Below are 20,898 nucleotides of genomic sequence, written 5' to 3'. Positions count from 1 at the left end.
CTGACGTCCTTTTGCTTCTCAGCCCTTGAATATTAAAAAAAAAAAAACCTGCACATATCACCTTCAATATTTTTTATTTAATATTTTCTTTACAGCAAATTTCAGATGCAGATGTGTGCTCAGTCAGCTACTAGAAACTGACAGAGAGAGAGAGAGAGAAACATGTTGGTACACATGGGGGGGCTTTTTGGTATGAAAAGAAAGAAGTGACACTTTAGCTGTGAATAATGAAAAAAAAACAGTGTAACTTAGAGGCGAGAGAAGTAGCTGTGGTTGGTCACTTCCTGTTCACTGTTTTTGCGTGCTGATGCTAACACATAGAATTAGGAAGAGAAACCCTCCTGGAGTCTGCTCAAACCAGAGGCTCATACAGTCAGACAGAAACTGTGTGTGTATGTGAGAGAGAAAGAGACAGAGAGAAAGAGAGTGAGACACACAGAGAGAGAAAGAGAATCTAACAGCAACAAAAGACAGACAAAAGACAGAGAGAGTGACAGGAGGAGAGAGAAAAGACGCAGAGCTTCCTTCTCTCCTGACCACCACAGGTTGGTGAAAGTGACCCATTGGCAGCAGGTTGATGTGCCAGGGGAGAGGAGGATGAATCGTAAGTCCAAATCTAAGAGCCAGGCGGGGTTGGAGAGTCTGCCCAGCTCACTGCTCACCCTACGGGAGCAGGAACAGCTACAGGAACTGCTGGGCAGACGCTGTGTGGTGAGTAAAAAAAAAAGGATGAACTTGTATGTGATACCTGATAACATCATGTCTATGTAAAACTAGAAGTGAATGGTGGTCACTCTATTCCTGGATGTTTTCCTGTTATCTTCTTCAGTTATGTTCAACTACTTCGATTTATAGTTAGGGTTAAGTGCAGGGCAGGATTTGATAAAGGTGATTAACAAAAAAAAGATTGAGCTTGAGTTTCAAGCAAAACCCTCTTTTAAGTCTCTGTAGGTGTGCCATCCAAAATAAAGTGTTCCCAAATATAACTGTAAAAGACCAGCTATCAGGCCTCTATAACTCAGTCCCAATTGTCTCTTATTACAATCTGTAAATGTACAATACGTTAGGTTGAACTGGCCCTCAATCTATAAATGTACAAAACGTTAGGTTGAACTGGCCCTCAATCTATAAATGTACAAAACATTAAGTTAAACTGGCCCTGCAATCTATAAAATGCTCTCAGTGCCATTATACCCAGCAAATGAGCCTCCTTTTGGCATCGGGCTACAAACTGTGCAAGTGACAGAGGTCAGAAGCAGTCCCCAGCACATTAATCATTATTCGTTTATTATTCAAGCGATTGTAATTAGTCATTAGTCATTAATCGTATTCTTCTATAAGCCAAAAATGTAACTGTGGTTATATCGTTTGAATATATCTATTTTAAATAGTAGATAGAAGGCATTTTTACATATACTGTAGATCAGATTTTAGATTTAGAATATATCTAAAGAAACAGTTGAGAGGATATACAAAGGGAGAGTTCAGGGTAGTATGAGGCCTATGTTCACTTGTGCATACATTTAATTTGACACGTTCGTCAAAAGTCTGCCCCAAGACCAGCGTGAAACAGCCACAGTGAGCTTCAGAAGGGTGTGATGCTGTGCTGTTCTGTGATGATTCTCAGAATAGAACGTTTTTATAAGAGAATTCACTATTATGTTTGAGCATTTGCACATGGTCAAACTAGCCAGCTCTGTCAACTTTTTTAAGCGGCGGGAATATTTAGTTTATTACTTTAGTATGTACATTTGTCATTTTTCATAAGTAATCTGATCATTGCAGACAACCCAGGAACAACTAGATCACACAAACTCTGTCACAATCAGGTGTCATCGGAAGGCATATTTAGCGCCTAGATAACGGTCAACCCGAACTGAAACATGCATCAGCATTTTGAACAAACACTGTAAACATCCTTGACAATGACGAATACAGGCATTACCAAAGACTTTAAAGTTTGGCTGTAAAGATATTTCCATTTTCTGATGTGTTCAAATGCTTTCTTGCATGGCGCACATGGTGTTGTCCTAGCATCAGACACCATTACAGTTAAACCTCCATTTTGGTTGTTTGGTTGTTGTTGTGGAGGAAGGTGCCTTCACAGTATGTGAAGTGCAAACTGCACTTCAAAATGGCTGCAAGAGTTTCACTGGGCCAGTGTAGCATGAGGAGAACAAGGTGACAGCCACATCCTGTCATTTTAAATTTAGTTACGCTTGTCATTTTAAGCTCAACCATGCTATGCATTTCCCATCTCTCTTTTCATGGTGGTTTCAGCTCAGATAGAACAGCATGGCCCCTGAGCCGGTCTTGAAGAGCTCGACCCAGTTCAATGCGTATTTACCTAACACCTGATGCTTTCAAACCAAAGCGAGTTTTCTGTTCAGTTGCATAATTAACCTTTGTTTGTGTCTTGTGTCTGTGCCTGGGTTGTTATGTGAGTGAGTGATGTGGTTCTTTAACTAATAAGACCACCCCCTCCCCCCGCCAACACACACACACAAACACACACACACACACACACACACACACACACACACACACACACACACACACACACACACACACACACACACACACACACACACACACACATACACACCCTACCCTACCCTACCCCACCTTCACTAAGCTCTGTTTGTTCTGATGCATGCCACAGGAAGTTCACTGCAGAATCACCACTGCACACCGTCACAGCTTCATCATGATTCATGCCCCCTTTATCAGTGTTGCGCGTTCATCAGATGACTAAATCAAACTGGTGTGACAGACAATGACCAGAGCACAGGGTCAGACCAGAGTCTGGTCAGAGGAAAGCAAAAAAGGAGGGATCTTTAGCCGCAGCCGAGCCGCAGCGGACAGAAGTTAACACGTTGGCATGCAATGCACTGTCACTCTCGCTTTAGTGAGCAGTGCACCAGAAATCCTCAGAAAGCAGTAGAGAGTCTAGGCAGGGTGGAAAGGTGATAAACAGTAAGCAGAAAGTACACATATGATTTTGTGTATACCTGCGTTCAGAGAGAGAGAGAGAAAAAAAAATAGTTCTTTGCCTAGTTCTTGGCCACATCATTGCCTAATAAACCTTTTTATGTGGAACCAGAATGTGCAGCACTTCACTATCATTGACATTTTTTTACCAGTGATCAACCCCCATCTAAAAGGATCTTTGTGTGCGTTACATCAACACACATAGCCTCCACTACCCCATAAAAGCATAAAAGGCCTAGGTCAATTTTTCAATATTAAAATGTCACTATCTATTTTGGTTAAGAAGTGTCTACCTCATGCTTAGCTCACATGAGACCAACAAACAAGTCCATGCTATTGCTGTTAGGGCCAAAGAAAGATGCAGGCCTACAACTTATTGAACAAGTCGGCTTCTTTTTAAACAGAACCGCTTGTTTTCTACGCTATAAAGGCATGACTATTGTCTATAGTGGCAACCGGGTGATACTGTGAAGGCCCGATCACATTGTAGACGGCATGCGCTGCGCTCACCGCTAGGTTGCTCTTGGTTGAGATAACGTTGTACGATTTTTGTTGCTGTTACCGCTCCTATTTCTATGGTTACTGCTGGGCTCCGCGCAAAAGACCATTCACTTACAGCGCGCTGCGGTCAAAGTTCAATTATTTCAACTTTGACCGCGGTACGCGCAACATCGGCAAAGCGGCGAAATGCCGCCGGCGCTGCGCTTTGCTGCGCTTAGCGGCAGAGCCGCTTTTGCGCTCTCAACCCATTGAAATGAATGGGTTTCATAGCGCATGCCGCCTGTAATCTGATCGGGCCTTAAGTGGGATAATGGGTTCTTGGCCTCCCCCTCGTCCATTAAAGAGGAAATCATGTGTTAAATTATTTTTAGATATTGTACAGTACTGTATATGTTAAGTGACCATAAGCTAGAGTCGTGGACGAGGGGTGACCCTGTCCAGATCCGAAGCATTTTCAACTTAACTTGTTTTTAACGGTTCTTCCATAGTGCTTTTAGCTCTAGGAATCTGGACATGTCTCTCTTATTTTAAACCATCTACAAGGCTAACAAGAGCTTCACACTTTGTTGACAGTGCAAATAGGTTCTTAACATTTAAAATGAGGCATTAGCAACATTGTATGTGTGCTGAACGTTTATTTAGAAGACAGTTTATACACACAGTACCTAGAGTAACTTTTCCTCTTTTTCTTAGCGACACCATTTTGAATTTAAGACTCGATAAGTCTATCAACGAACGTAAATCTTGTGTTGTTGATGGAAGGAGGACTGTGCTCATGATAATTCAAAAAGGTGTGTGTGTGTGTGGGGGGGGTGTCGCACAAGGGGAAGAAGTTTGCTGAAATCTTGGAGTGCGCATCTGGAGTAGCCTACGTACGGTCCTTCTTCCATCAATAATGTGAGATCCGCGTTTGGCGATAGAAGGCTCGCTCATGCATAATTGGGAGTTTGAAAGACTTTAAAAGAAAAAAAAATGAATCATAATAAATAAGCAGAGACGAAGGATGATCTCGAGCATGAGTTTGAGAAGTTAGAAATGACCATGTGGCTGTGCTCTCTCTGCCCCCCCCCCCTCCCCCCAGTCTCTGTCCACCACAGTGGCTCAGCTGCTCATGGCTCTGCCCAATAGCCCCGGCAACTGGAGCCTGCAGTACACTGGCGTGCTGTGCTTCATCAAGGACAACCCACAACGCTCCTATTTCCTACGCCTCTTCGACATCAAGGTACCAGCACCAGCACAGGCCGCAGACGCCAGCAAGCACGCCTGTAGACATTGTTATGTCTGAGTTTGTCTACTTCAGCCAATTGTTTATGTTTTGTCTAGTAATGTCTAGTAGGTTACTGCACATTGAGATTAAAGAAATGCAATTTTGCTCTGCCATGCAGCCATAGTGGTCTGAATGACAATGAGGTTAAATTTTGACCAACTTAAAATCACAATTACACAGACAACTCTCACCACATTCAGTTTAGAGGAACCATGATTTAGTTTATCAAAACTTCCCAGAGGTTTTATAAACCACAGGCAAAGTTTCACATACACAAATTAACAAGATAGCTGGCTGACAAAACATTGTTAACCCCACTCAATCCAATCAGTTAGGCAGTTACAGGGATATTGTTTGGGATTGTGGTGGCATCAGGGCAGGGTTTTGTCCATATCACATACATCCATATCACCACACATACATAAATTCCACATCTGTGCTTATTTCGCTCAATATACTCAATATCCATTTAAAGGCCTTGGTGTCATCAGTTATCAGTTACACTTTTGCCTGTGGTGTTACCATTTCACAACAACATTCTTCCCTGATCTCCTCTGATTTTGGGCCCAGAGTTAGAATTACACAATTCTGGATTAAGGGCCGTTCACACTAAGAACGATAACTATAAAGATAACTATAGCTACAACGACAACACTGTCCACACTGACCAAGATAAGGGAAGTCTATCCTCATGTTGATGAATGTGATGGCTATGGATTCTGATTGGATTTCAGGGAGGAAAGCAGCTCTGGGAACAGGAGATTTTTGACCAGATGTCTTACTGTCGGGCACGGCCTCAGTTTCACACCTTTGCTGGAGATGTAAGTACTGTATACCGTCTAGGGCTGTCAACCAATTAAAACAATTAATACAATTAATTACATACTAAATCAAAATGTGTCGCATGCATCCATTTTTGCTATGAACGTATTTTAAAACTACTTCAATTCAAATTCTAGTCAGGACCGAAATTTGAAATAGCCCTGGAAAAAATGTGATAGGCATTTTTGAGGAAAAGTACTTCATGTGTTGTGTTTCTATATAATTTTTAGGTGATAAATCCATTTCTCCTGTATAACAAGCTGTTAAAGTCACTGTTTAGTCATGAAAAAGAAGAAAATGGCTGCCCAAAACTGTTTGTTATAGGTTATTCAAACATGCAAATGTTGCAAATGCAACAGTAATGAATACAGTATATCCTCAGTTCTTTAAAGGAGAACATGAGACCTCACCAGATCACGTGATGAACTGAACTAATATATTCATAACATTTAACCCGTATAGTGCCTCACTGGCGTTAACGGATAACCATGTCTTGTATTAAACTACCACCAGAGCCATGAACACAAGCTGAAAACCTTGCTGAACCAAGCTGAAAAGACCAGAAAGGGTCCCAGCGAGCTTGTAGTGTACAGGAGGTCTTAGGCACTTCTGACGTAAAACTGCAGCAACAAGCTGGGCGCCAGTCATGTGTGTGAAATTGAAAGCACAGATCAGACTACCAATGCAGGCTGTAAACGAGGGCAAAGGTGTCATACAAAATCCAGTTTGCACTTGGACAGATATGTAGAAATGCTGTTCCAAGATAGACATAAAGTGTGTAGTCACAGCTGGTCTTGCCTTTTGGACAGAGAGCAGGTAGCTCAGTGACTGATTCAAAAGGGTGAGATCAAAACTTCAGGTTGGTAGAAACGATTTGGATGCTGGAGCATGAGAGGGGCATAGAGACTGGTAATTCTTTGATGCCACCATGTTCTGCCACAATAAAGTATCCGCTGTCAAACACCTTCCGTCTGCCTTCTGCAGAAATTGGGTGGATGACACATTTCATTGTGGTGTGTATTATTATTTCCTGTCTCACTAGGAGTGCAATGGACTGTGTGAGCTGCATGTGAGGTCAACTGAAGGAAAACTGCAGTAGACAGAGCTACCACACTAGGGCTAAGAGAGGGCGTCATGAGTAAAAGTTGCCATTGGTCATGGTTAGTATAGAAATGAATAAGTGACACAAACGGACAATAAATGGTGACTGACTTCATAGCACAGCACAGCATAGGAAAGAGATATGGGACTCTCTGCTTATCCTGCTTGAAAAGGTGTGGTAATGGTGACGTTTTCACAAGCGAGGGCGTGTCGAGGTGTAATGCGGAGAGGCTAATGGCCTGACAGTCTGAACGCAAAGGTGAGGCTTGTGGACCTGGGCTATTAGCACCAGTTTGGCCCGAAGTTAGCCCGGACCAAGCTGGCCCGACAGTGTGAAGCCGGCTATTGTAAAAGTGGGTGGCTTGCACACTCAAGAGCGCCGTGGAGTTTCACTCTGACCAGGGAGACAGTATCCTGATTGATCTGCCATGTACTTGTCTGACTTTGGCACTCAGGAGCAGGACACAGCAGCACCCTTTGAGAGCATGAGCTTCATGTTGTTGCATAGCCAACCTCTAAGGGATGTCACTGGGGGTGGAGACAGGGGGGCCATAGTCTGCTTAGAGGCTGGCCTATGCCTGGGTAGCATACATGAGGACAGCTATGCAGGGGGCTGCCCAACCGGGTCCACCTTGCTTGGAATGAGCGACTGTAAAGCTGTTGCATCCATCATAGCACTCAGAAAATGCCTGGCAGTCAGGACAACACTTGAGGCAGGTTTGGGGTGAGAACTAGGCATGGCTTAAAGCAAGGAAAATATCTGTGCCTGAACTTAGCCAACATGTCTGAAGCAGTCATATGTCTTCGAATTGTAAATGACATAAAATATATATATATATTTTTAATATATTATTTCTGTAATTCATTAATCGAAATTAACATGTTACTTTGACAGCCCTAATTAGTACATTTTCTGATGACTGTATTTATTAACCCCGTATCTAATACAGAAGGTCTAAATTTTTCTTTGTTTTATACGTGACTAAACACTGAATGATCACAATGCAGACATGCATAAAAAAAAAATACAGTACACACCATTGCTTTCTCTTATGATCTAGGACAGATTCTCAACTTCTGGGCAAAGTACTGAATAAGTCTAATATCCCACATTTTGTATTGGTTAACAGTGATGCTACTAGTATGGTTGTGGAATCATGACGTGCAAACATGGTTCTGTGTCCTCACAGGTGTGTCAGGTGGGCTTGAATTTCGCTGATCAGGGGGAGGCCGAGCTTTTCTACAACCATGTCGATGACAAGATCTCTGCGATGAGGGCAAGACAAGGTCAGAGAGTGCCGTGTGTGTGTGTGTGTGTGTGTGTGTGTGTGAGAGAGAGAGAGAGAGAGAGAGAGAGAGAGAGAGAGAGAGAGAGAGCAGAATCTGGTAACACTTTATTTTAGGCAACACATGTTACAGTAACGTATATGTGTACCAGTGCTCAACAAGGTCTGTGTTAAGCATTGTTGCACATTGTGTTTTTAATTCTTAGTAAATCCTTAACAAGATTAGATTAGATTCAACTTCATTGTCATTGTGCAGAGTACAAGTACACAGACAACACAATGCAGTAGTTGGTCTTGATGTAAGGTTAATGGTTTAGTATGGATCGAAATAGAGAATTTGTAGACTCTTAATACAGTGTCTGAATATGTGCTTATATTGACAGAATAGTAACATATTGAGACAATATATTAGAAGGCTACAGAGTTTTTTTTTATTTTGATCCATGTTATTTATATCAGTAACCTTGGGTCAAGATCAACCAGTTGCTTATAAAGAATTTGCCAAGAATAAATTATCTATCGATTAAGAATGAGAAATTATTGAATATATACTTAATACATACTGTATGTAATGGTGCTTAGCACAGACTTGGTTGAGCACTAGTACATATAAGCTACACATGTCTAATGTCTTATGGTTAATATCATGTTGCCTTTTTAACAAGACTGAACAGAAAGTGAAGATTACAAAACAGGAACTTCCTCTTTTCAAACCAAAGAAAAAGTCCATACTTGACTAATTCAGTACTGCAGAACAAGACATTTCCAATTTCACTAACCTTTGCCCTAAGCCTTTGCTTTGTTTTAAGAGGAACGGATTGTCTTTCTCTCTTTAGGGATGACAAGAAAACATTGCGTTATTGTGACTTAAGTGCCCAAACACTTAAGCAATACTACAATACTATAGCAGAAGTACAGTAGTGGTAGAACATTCAGCAACTCACATCATCAGGTTTAATACACCATGAGGCTTTTAAATAATTTCCAGTGTTTGAAAATACATAAGTTGAGGTTAACTCTTTGCCAGGAACAGTCAAACTTATTTTGTGTGAGAGACGTACAGTAGCCTATGACGTAGATGCCAGGCATCAACAAACACTACTGGCAAATGGTACAAAGTGCAGGGTTGGAATCTACTAGCTGACACCAGGGGGTTATTTCAAGTTCAGCAGTTTATTATGTTCAATGGAAAATGATACATGTTGGAATTCATCCCCACAGCATATAAGGTAGGGCTATCATCAGACCAGATGTGATATTGCATTTGAGTGCTGTTTACTTGGTGGCTGATGTTAATTATTTCCTTTAAAGATACAATTGAGGAAGCCTTTGAAAGGAAAAGGCTAAAGTATGTGGACCTGTAGCAGAAGTGAAAGACCTAGGTTGGCAAGTACACCAAGACTGGTCTGGTAGAGATAGTTTGAGGTTTTGTGGGTAAATAAACTACTACACTTTTGTAGAATTTTGGTTTTGGAACAAATTATCTTTGAGGTTACTCAAAAAGGAGTTGAGGCTGCAGAAAAAGCAAAAGTGGTTAAGGCTGACGTTAGTGCTGCCACTAACGACTAATTTTCTAACGATTAATCTTTCGACTAATTTTTCGATTAGTTGACTAATCTAAACAACTAATTTTATTTTATTTTTTTTTAAATCAAGTTTTCTTTATTTTGCTGTGTCCATTTTATTTTTAACTCAACTGAAGGGCCAAAACATGACATATAGCCATAGATATAGATATGCTCATATCAATATCAGCCTACTTTTGTAGGCTGATATTGAGACACTATCTGAGACACTCTCTTCACTTTATGTATTGCAATTTCCACAATACTCAGAGTCTGGACTAGCCTACTAGCTCAGCTTCCCCCGCTTAGCTCTGACTATGAATCGTGCTGAAAGCAGGCAGGCACGCAGGCTATGCTGCTGGTGTTTAAAACATTACTGCCAACAAGTTACAGCCTAAATTACACATCAAGTCTAAGTAGCCTGTTGAACATCCAAAGACAGTCATTGTGCTTCTCAAGACTTACTGTAATAACAGAATTAATAACATTACAGCCGTTAGAGACGGGAGACCAAAAATAAATAGGGGGTCAATGGCAAAACGATTAGTCGACTAAAAAAATTGGCGTCGACTAATTTTCATAATCGATTAGTTCGAATACGTCGATTAATCACGGCAGCACTAGCTGACATCGACACAGACTTCAATGGGCAGTGATAGTGTATTCTTAAGGAACTCGATTAGCATGGCATGCAGTAGCAACAAAAGTTATGGGTTCATTTCACAACTGCCACCATCGTACACTTGAGCAAGGCACTTAACCCTGAGGTGCTCCAGGGGGACATAAATGTCAAGGAAATATCTGAATTTCTCAGTTGCATGTAGAGCTGTTGTTGTAGCTGTTTGGTTATCAGGGTTTGTATCCCTCATTCTGTCAGAAATCCTGAGGGGGCTTACCCTGGATAGCCTGTGGCATGCCATGAGATTAATGTTCTTATTAGGCAGTGAATCGTTCGAATCGGATATATTGAGATATGCAGGCACAATCTTTGAGGTGTATTGAGATTCAGTTGTTATTATTTAAAAAGTTGCAATATGACAAGGGATGTAGTGGTGTCACCCATCTAACTTGTTTTATCCTGTTTTTCAAGAGCGTGGAGCTTTGCCACCAACACCTGGTAAAAATGGTAAGTCCAACTATTCTTACTCCCAAAGTTATTTAGCAATAGCAACATTTAAACATAAATTGTGGTAAATAGTTTTAATCTTTATATTGAATTTTATTGTTCACTTTTGTGGTTGTCATTGAGGTATCTATGATACTTTTTTACATGTTATACAATAAACTAAATCTGAAAATCAAACATTTTAGCCTTATTAACTAAGATTACAAAGACTAAGATCAACATAGTCATAGGTTCAATATAGGAAGCAAGGAAGCATTGATTTAAATCATCTAACCTCTTCATTTCTCAATCACTCAGATCGAGGACTGCCACCCCTACCCAACCAAAATGGTAAATTCTGCATTATTTTGATTCCCTGTGACTTCTTTCGATGAGGACCCACTGTCTTCCTGTCCTACAGTATGTGTTCGGTGATCAATCTGTCCTGTGTTTATCCTACAGCCAAAATGCCCATGGCCACCATTGACATCCAGAACCCAGACATCCAGGCCTCGCGGTACCGTTCCGTGCCCGTGCCCACGCCCGCTGCCACCAAAGGCAAGAAGGAGAAGAAGGAGAAGAAGAGCAAGTCCAAGAAGACCTCCAAATTCTCCAAGGCCGACATCGGAGCTCCCAGCGGCTTTACGTGAGTATGGCGAGAACACTGTGGGTCCAATCGCCAGCAGATCGGGCTTGGGGTTACCCAGTCTAGGCAATGTTTTAAATGCCAGGAAAAGTGAAAAGTCTAGTCTATGAGCAGAGTGCTTGTGCATGAACTAATAGTCTCATTTGGCGTTAGACGTCTTTTAGCTGACCCAGCGCTGTTTGTGAATTTGAGCTTTCTCATGGTATTTAAATTGCACATACATTTTGCATAGTTATTTAGCCAGCTTTAGTTAGACTTTACACTTTACCCAGCATTTCAATTCGAGTAAGATGGTAGTGTCGGTCGGACCCAGTACTGCATGCATTCTCATTCAGACACTTTAAAGGTTCTGGGCCGGGTTTCCCAAAATCGTTAAGAAGCTCTTAAGTCCTAAGAACTTCTTAGGAGCGTTCTTAGAACATTCTTACAACGCTCCTAAGAAGTTCTTAGCACTTAAAAGCTTCTTAACAATTTTGGGAAACCCGGCCCTGACCTGTGACCTGAAATTGCACCCCTCCTAGTCTGTCTATCACCATACTAGGTACAATCTGGGGAGTCTGTACTTATTTCTACTGCACAAGAGGCATACAGTAGTCCTAATGACTCTGTACACTTTTGGATAGTCCTTGAACCGAATCAGACCAACAATCCAGGAGCATCTTTTGTATAAGCTAGTTTGTGATTGGACACAGAAGATGTGGACAGGAAGCAGGAGAGATAGATGTTCAGGTTTCCAGCCTGAGCTGCAGGGCGAAATCCAAATCGCCGGCAGACCAGGCAGGGTTCACCCAGCCTACACCCCTCCCTTCTGGCCTTATAAAGGTCACTTATCACTTGGTCCGAGACATTGTGTTTGTTTCCCATAAACTGAGTTAAACTGTCACTGAACTGCACTGTACTGTCATTGTCAACCATGTTCCCTATCACATGATATATAATAAAATGTACACAGCTATGTAAACATCCTGCTTATTGTATGTGTGAGTTCCCTGACTGTCAAGGGAACGTCCTTATTTGAACCATATTGCTTATTCAACTGTTTCTTTATTTGAACCATATTGCTTATTTCAACTGTGTCCTGCCTGTGCACTCTGCCTGTCTCTCGGTGAGCGCAGGCATGTGTCTCACGTTGGCATGGACCCCAATAACTTGGACCCAGACCTAAAGAAGCTGCTGACCACCGCTGGCATCTCCGAGGCCGACATGAAGGACGAAGAGACGGCGCAGCTCATCTACGACGTCATCGAGCAGGCGGGAGGCATGGACGCGGTCAAGCAGGTGGTCAACCAAGGTGAGGAGGACACAATGGGAAACATTGTGGGAAACTAGGAAAAATCTGGGAAACTTCTGGGAGGCTTTGGTAAAAACTTCGGGAGCACAAAGTCTGTGCTCAGAACATCGGTCCTCTCATTCACTACATAGGGCATTACCTAGTTGTATTACACTGCCTGGCCAAGAGAAGGTCACCACCTGGATTTAACTAAGCAAGTAGGTGGGGGCAGTGCTATGGAGTTGCTGCAGTTGGTCAGGTCTAGACTCAGCAATGTTACAGTATGTGCCCAAATAATGAGGTCAGCTGACTACCTGAATGTACTGAATGACCAGGTTATTCAGGTTAATGGACTTTTTCTTCCCTGATGGCACAGACATATTCCATCATAACAATGCCAGGATTCATCGTGTTCAAATTGTGAAAGAGTGGGTCAGGGAGCGTGAGACATCAGCTTCACCACAGAGTCCAAATCTTAACCCCAATTAGATTCTTTGCAATGTGCTGGAGAAGACTTTGCGCAATGGTCTGAATCACCCGTCATTAATGCAAGAGACGGAAATAAATGTTGTGACATTGCAGCTTGTGGAAACGATACCACAGCGAATGCATGCTGTAATCAAAGCTAAAGGCGGTCCAACGAAATATTAGAGTGTGTGACCTTTTTTTGGCCAGGCAGTGTATTTACTGTAGTCTTTAAGAAGGACCCAAATGCACAACAACAGGTGGAGAAACTATGCAAACAAGAATCTTTACTTACGGACATGGATACAAGAATTGGTAATGACACTGTAGCATGTGAACATGAACACAACAGGCTCAAAAGATGAACTTATTTGGCCAAATCAGCGTGTTTCATGGTTGAGCAATGATGTAGGGATTTGTTTGTTAGTGTTTCATGTATTCTTGTGAGGTAATCGTTCTACATGAATTGCTATCTCAGGATTTATCTGCTGCCGTTAACAGGTTCGGCTCCAGCGCCGCCTCCCCCTCACGGCCGCCAGGGGCCCCTTCCCTCCATCCCCGGCTCCTCACCCTCACCTGGGCCGGCCCTACCTCCCTCTCGCAGCCGCTCCTCTCCTCTGCCCCCCGTCCCGGGAGGCGGTTCTTCCAGGGGTGGCCCTGCTCCTCCTCCAGGACGTAGCACGTTGCCCCCCGTGCCGCCCGCCTCGGGGGGGCGTCGGGAGTCCCTCCCTCCACCTCCCCCGTCCTCCGCCCGCCCGTCTCCTCAGCATCAGTCACGCCCAGCTCCCCCGACGACATCACATCCTGGCCCGCCCCCTCCCCCTATGTCACATCATGCTCCGTCTCCACCTATGTCGCGTGTGCCTCCACCCCCGAACAAGTCGCTCCCGCCCTCACCTTCCTCCGCCTCTCGTCCCCCCATGCCCCCGTCCCACGCTACTCCTCCCCCCACCCCTCCACAGCCCAACAGGGGAGGCCCTGCCCCACCTCCCCCTCCACCTCCTCCACCCGTCCAAACATCTGCCCCACCTCCACCCCCGCCGTCTGGGAGGGCCGGCCCTCCACCCCCTCCGCCCAGCTCTGGGGGCGATGATGAAGGCGACGGGGGCGGAGGAGGACGAGGGGCTCTGCTTGACCAGATCCGGCTGGGGAGGAAGCTCAAGACGGTAAGGTCACTTACAAGGTCGCTCACTCATAAACTCACAAACACCACCAATCAGCCGAGGAATGAATGAAAATGACCGTAAAAGAAACTCATACAGTATAAAAGGCTGGTATGCCATGCAACAACAACCCATCTGAAGCTAGTCAGTGTAGTGAAAATGTTAAACTTGAGACTTAGAGCTTGTGCAAAATAGATATGTTGTGTGTGTGACAATGATTGATTGAAGCATTCACACTGCCTGCCTCAAACTATAGCTGACGTGTGCTATCCAAACACTCAAGTACTACCATAACTCCTGTCTATTAACAGAGATGTATACATTGATCTCCCTAAATGTATTCAGCTGTGTGGTTAATACGTGGGAATGCATTTTCCTTCATTCTCCTTTCTGATTTAAGCACAGTCTGATTATGATTCATTGGACCATAGACTTCTGAAGTTCGCCTACAAAAGAGCCACCATCTTTGCCCAAATAAGGAGATCCGGTATCTTAAGATTTTTTCTATGGGAAAATAACATGGGGATTTTCAATTATCGCACCTGTTAAACTCTAGCGGGGATGATGACATTGGAAATGCAGACGTTTTTCACTACATAGTTTTGTCCACTGCCGTCTAGTGGAGACTGTGATCTTCGGTAGGTGAAGACGGCACACTTAGATCTTTGCTACCCCAGAGCTAACTTACCATGCAACTTGCCATAGGCAGTTAGCTTCAATTAACTCCCGGATCTCCTTATATGGGCAAAGATGGCAGCTTTGGATCCTTTTTGTAGGCGAACTTCAGAGGTCTATTGGGCTCTGTGGTTAATACACCTGTGCGGCCAATACACGTTGTAGCTAATACATGGTTAATTACTGGAAAGGGTTATGTGGGACCACTTTCACAGCCAGAGATGAGTTGATGTAAACAGACTGTTGGGCAGATATTTAGGAACTGAAAATGAAGCTCTTATAACCTCACTGACTACTCATGCAAAGGTTATCTTGGAGCGTGTCTGTTTTTAGAGCGGAGCTTGCGCGATCTAATCACAACTGACAATCTACAGTACAGTATGTATCCGATGTATAGCCAGAGACCTTGCTGACCACGTGTTTCGATTCTGTTCTTGCCAACGCCACATCGATTCATTAGAACTCCCATTGCCTGGGACACATCAGAGCATATTAGTGTGTGTGTGTGTGTGTGTGTGTGTGTGTGTGGGGGGGGGGTTCTCTGGTCCATGTGTCCATGGGGACTCTTGTTGGAGTCCAGCCTGGGCCACCGCACCTCTCTCTCCCACTCGCCTCCTGTCACTCTCTCCACTATCTTGACAGATTACGTAAAAGACCCAAGACACATACAGTAATTTCCCGCATATAAGCCGCATTGTGTATAAGCCGCAGGGCAGTGTTTTATGCAAGTTACAATAAATAAAACCATATCAATACCATAATAACTGCACCCATGTACAGTACCCTCCAGAATTATTGGCACCCTTGGTAAAAGTTGACTAAAAATAGGTCTAAAAAATAATCTTTAGGTGTTTATTGTACTCCCACAATGAAAACAATGAGGAAAAATACACCCTGCAAGGGAAGCAAATTTATTCTGAGAAAAAGGAAAATCTCATAAAGAAATAAATGTTTTTAATAAAAACACGTCACTCACAATTATTGGCACCCCTACTTGTAATACCTTCTTAAACCTCCCTTTGTCAATAAAACCGCATGTAATATTCTTCTCTGACACCCCATAAAGATTGAGAATACAAAGTAAGGGATTTAAGACCATTCATCTTTACAAAACCTCCCCAGATCGTCCAGATTGCTAGGTCCACACTTGTGCATTCTTCTCGTTGACTCATCCCACTGTTTTTCTATGGAGTTTAGATCAGGGGACCGCTATGACAATGTCTGAAGCTTGATTTTGTGTTCAGTAAACCATATTTGTTTTGATCTGTGTGCATTTGTTTTGGTTCATTGACCTGATGAATGATCCAATCATGACCAACTTTTAGGGCCTTGGCAGAGATTGTTTGATTTCCTTTGAAAATGTTCAGGTTTTTCTTGGTGTTCATGATGCCATGCACCTTAATTAGGTTCCCAAGGCCTTTGGGAATTAAAACAGCCCCACAATAGCACAGCCCCTCCACCATAATTCTGATTAGGCATGGGGTTCTTTTTAGTATAGTCATTCTTCTATGTACGCCAAAGACACCTTAAGTGTTTTTAGCAAAAGAGCATAATTTTATTTTCATCTGACAATAGACCACACTCCCAGACATGTCATGGTACCATTCAGTAACTCCTGCCATTTACATTGTTCATTAAATGACTCTACTGGCTTTAACCTGACATGCTGTCTAAATAATCTATTAGCAGTGAGGTCACTTTTGAAGATTTTTGGGGGGGACTTGGTGACCCCAAGATGATAGCTTTGTCTGTAACTCTCAACAGTGGTTCTTATGGATTTTTTTGCCTATCATACCATCCTCCATACTGTGCTTGGGAGCAAAATAGCCATGGGTCTTTGTCCAAGCATGTTTGCCACATTTCCAGATAATTAGAACCTTTTAGTCATCATTTTAACTGGAAATATAGGCATTTTCAACAAAATACCTAGTTTCCATAGACATTCTCTTACTTACAAATGTCAACACAATTTCTTTTTATTTCAATTTAGTGTATTCTCTTGTCTCTCCAATGTTGAAAAATGACTAGAGGATTTAGCCTCTGAGTGACTTCATTTTCATACCATAGTGAAAAAAGAACGTCATGAACTACTTCTGAAAGTTCACAGACACTCTGATTTACTTTAAAACGTTGCATTTACATAGGAAAATGCTCCTGTTAAATGTTGTACATAATATGTTTCAGGGGTGCCAATAATTGTGAGCAAGCTGTTTTTGTTAAAAATATTTATTTCTTTATGAGATTTTCCTTTTTCTCAGAATAAATTTGCTTGCCTTGCAGGGTACATTTTTCCTCATTGTTTTCATTGTGGGAGTACAATAAATCACCTAAAGATTATTTTTTATACCTATTTTTAGTCAACTTTTACCAAGGGTGCCAATAATTCTGGAGGGTACTGTATTAGCCTCATAGCTGAAGAAATTTTGCAAAATCAATGTATAAACCGCGGCTAATAGACGGGAAATTACGGTAAGCATTTACACATTATCTTTGGAGTCTCACACCCTCTCAGCAAGGGCTTTGAGAGTTCGGCTTACGATGTGTCTTGGTGATTATTTACACTTCTGATCAGATCACTCAAGGGAAATATGACACCCGCAGTTTTGAAGAGATAAAAAAAAAAGCCTTATGTGCTAAATGATAGCCTGTGCAGCTAAATAAAACCATTTAGACTAGACAATCTCACTTTCACTCTGCTAGTAACAGTTGGATGTCTGAAACCTTTGATCAGTTTGTGTACTAACAACCACCAACTAAATCAGGCTACTTCTGCAGACAGTCTGCTGGACCGGGTCATCAAGACGTTTGTGTAATAACCAAATCAACTAATTCAAAAAACAAATGTAAACACAACCTTACTGTATCTAGAGCTAAGGACTAGAGTGCTGTATGTCTATAGGTGTATTTAAAACCTAGCTATGCATAGTGTACTGTATCTTTGTGGTGTGTATGGTCACCCGAGCTGAAGACATGCAGTTGAAGAGGAAGTGGTATTGTCGTAGTCCTCTGATGCACATACTGTATGAGCTGGACGTGGTCAGTAAGTTCACAGGTTCCCCCACACTAAAACAGTAGAGAGCAGAATTTTTAAATAAGATGCCTGAGGTAAATTAACTGTTTAACTCCTGCCTCCTGTAGGTGCAAAACAGTAAGGACCTGCCGCCCCCTCCCCCGGCGGACTCTGGGGAGGGCATAGTGGGGGCCCTCATGATGGTCATGCAGAAGAGGAGCAAAGCCATCCACTCCTCAGGTAAAATCACCACTAACTTCTTACTTTAGACATCAGTCAATGGCGACAGTTAGGCAGAAGAATAACAAAGTCATCCACTCCTCAGGTAAAATCACCACTAACTTCTTACTTTAGACATCAGTCAATGGCGACAGTTAGGCAGAAGAATAACAAAGTCATCCACTCCTCAGGTAATATCACTGCTAGCTTCTTACTGTAGTTTAGATATGGTGACAGGACAGCTAGGTAGAAGAATAACAGTCAACCACTCCTCAGGTATCACCACTAACTTCTTAATTTAGACATCAGTCAATGGTGATAGTTCGGTAGAAGAATAACAAAGTCATCCACTCCTGAGGTAGGCCTAGATTGTCTCCAATGCAAAAGTAAAATCACCTATCACCATTAACTCCTCAGTTTAGCCATCAGTTAATAATGACAATTAGGTATAAGAATAACAAGGTCATCCACTCCTCAGGTAGCCTAAAACATCTTCAGGTACTGTATGTTCAAATAAAAAAATGGCACGTACACAAGTTAATCCTAGCGGCTGGACAGAAATATACTGTAAGCAAGATAAATGAAAAAGTTTAATCACAAACAAAACATCTTATTATTACTTATTGCCAGTGAAGTCATCAATCAATCATGGTGATTCCTGCTGGTTATGTTAGAGGTGTGGAGGCCATTCATTGACCTGTATGAATAAAATATCTCTGAAATCAGTCCCATTCAAAACCCAGTCAAGACATCACTCAGTCATGATGACTGAGGTACAGTTGAGAAACAGCCTGCAATTGTGCAGCCGCATAGTCTGCAAAAGTGGTCATGCAGTTCAGTATGAACCATAGAGGTGGTCATGAACTCGTTTCCCTGAAAGCTAAGCTGAGGTCTTTGGGTTTGAACACTTTTTAAAACAATGTACAACTTCATAATACTTTAAGAGACTTAAGACACACAGGTGAAAGCATTTGCTTAAAGACATACACACAAGTACATGTATTTGCCAAATGTGTAAATGTCTCTCCCTGCAAAGATTGGTCTTTGTGTACAGACAAATTTGACCTTGTTAGTTCCTGTAAAAACTAGTTTAGCGGGTCTGTATATCCTGTAAATGTAAAGGGTTTAGGGGCCAGTCAGTTGACCTACATAAATAATGAAGTCGTTAGGCTCAGCTAGCTCAGCTGAATGAGTGTATGATTTAGCAAGTATAGGTCTACATGTTGCATCTATCTGATGTCTATTTTAGAATTTGGTTAGTGTAAAACAACCATGTGGTCTCCGTCACATGGTGTGCTTCAATGCCTATTATTCAGCATTTTGGTATCAAAAACCATACAAAACAATGGTGGGCGGTTCTAATCTTTATGTTTAATAAGCACTTCATGAAAAATGAAATTTACACTTTAATCAACGTACAGTGTGTTAGCTATGCAAGCTTTAATAGGCCTGTAGAGTTGACATTTACAGCCTACGTCACGTCAGGCCTTAGTTGCTGAAGAGCTGATGTAAATCAAGCTTTATCTACACACTGTGACAGTATGTCAATGTATTTTTCGTCTGTATTCAGATGAAGGAGAGGATGAAGATGTGGAGGATGATGATGACGACGAATGGGACGACTGATGCAATCTCATACCTTCTTTTCTTTCCTTCTTCAGTCCATCTATCACTTAACTGGTTTCTTATGTGTCACTTCCTTGTGCACCCTTTTTTAAGACCAGGACACAAGCTAGTATCCATTTTGTTGTTTACTCATACTCACTGTGGTTCTCCACTGAAATGGTCAGCACTGTTACAATAACACTTACGTTACACACAAGTGTCTAGTTAAGAAAAGTGGCCATGTTATAGTGATGGTCAGTGTATGTTCTCACTGTGTTTTCACATGCATCATTGCTTGTTTGATGAGCTCACGGCATCATATATATTTGTTGAGTAAGCTATTGATATTTCATTGAATCATAAATTGTATTATGAAATAGCTTGAACTTGCATAATAGCCCACTTGCTTGCATAATGTTTTGTTTACTATGTTTAGATAAACAAGACAAAGCAAACTAAATGTGGGTCTTGTTTGTCCATGGATGTAGTTGTTTCAAGCAATTACGTGTCCAAAAGCCCACTCCATCTTTCATGAGTGCATCACAGGGGACAGAAATGTATCACAACCGACATGATGACTTGAACACAGGAACTTAAGAGACTGAAAAAATGTGTGCATAGGTTTAGAATTTCTTGGCTTTGCGTGTGAAATATTTTTGGAAATAAAAAGCAGATGGAGGACACTATGGACCTTTGCGTTATTTGAAAAAGACGACCTTATACATGTTCACAACAGTGAATGTTTAAATGATAAGCATTGGGAGGTCAGAATCCACAGAATGTTTGTCGCACCCTGGTGGTCAAAACATATTTTCAGCTTAAACATTTACAGTAAAGTTGTAGAAGAGCAATAGGCTGAGCCGCTGAGATGTTACATTATTACATTAATCAATATATTCACCAACATACATATCATTCCTTTATTTTATTTAGTTACAATGATAGATTTCAATATAAAACAAGAGGGACACATTTCAGCACAACTAAAGATCTGGATGCAGTTAACGCAAATATATAAAACAGATCACCAACAACCTTTGTGCAATTTTCACAACATCTCCAGTGTAACACCTGTTGTCTTTAGTGAACTTACTTCTGTATACCACTATTATATATTATAAGTCTTTACTGAGTGGCTGTCATCCACATTCGTGAAAAATGTTCGTCAGCATCTAAAAAGAGCTTTATGTAACATTTGAGCATCGCC

General features: G+C 41.9%; 1 protein-coding gene across 1 annotated transcript; it reads left to right on the top strand.

The window, feature by feature from the left end:
- The first annotated feature begins 340 nt into the window (after window positions 1–340).
- Window positions 341–20,379, top strand: LOC134087935 (actin nucleation-promoting factor WAS-like). Its single transcript, XM_062541788.1, has 11 exons — window positions 341–711; window positions 4,574–4,714; window positions 5,494–5,580; window positions 7,873–7,969; window positions 10,624–10,659; window positions 10,957–10,989; window positions 11,101–11,284; window positions 12,400–12,575; window positions 13,521–14,185; window positions 17,996–18,107; window positions 19,657–20,379. Exons 1-11 carry the CDS (start codon window positions 598–600, stop codon window positions 19,710–19,712), a joined length of 1,701 nt encoding a protein of 566 aa, XP_062397772.1. The 5' UTR covers window positions 341–597; the 3' UTR covers window positions 19,713–20,379.
- Window positions 20,380–20,898: the final 519 nt, after the last annotated feature.

Source organism: Sardina pilchardus, chromosome 7 (assembly GCF_963854185.1).
Source record: "Sardina pilchardus chromosome 7, fSarPil1.1, whole genome shotgun sequence".
In the NCBI taxonomy this organism is placed as follows: domain Eukaryota; kingdom Metazoa; phylum Chordata; class Actinopteri; order Clupeiformes; family Clupeidae; genus Sardina; species Sardina pilchardus.
Note: the sequence above shows the minus strand (reverse complement) of the source record. Positions and strands in the feature narration are given on the sequence as shown.

What these genes read in the sequence shown, in the direction of transcription:
- LOC134087935 (XM_062541788.1), top strand. Translation starts at nt 598, where the DNA reads ATGAATCGTAAGTCCAAATCTAAGAGCCAGGCGGGGTTGGAGAGTCTG. An exon ending in ACCAACACCTGGTAAAAATG is followed by an intron (nt 10,660 to 10,956) that starts GTAAGTCCAACT and finishes TCAATCACTCAG; the next exon opens with ATCGAGGACTGCCACCCCTA. An exon ending in CAAGCAGGTGGTCAACCAAG is followed by an intron (nt 12,576 to 13,520) that starts GTGAGGAGGACA and finishes TGCCGTTAACAG; the next exon opens with GTTCGGCTCCAGCGCCGCCT.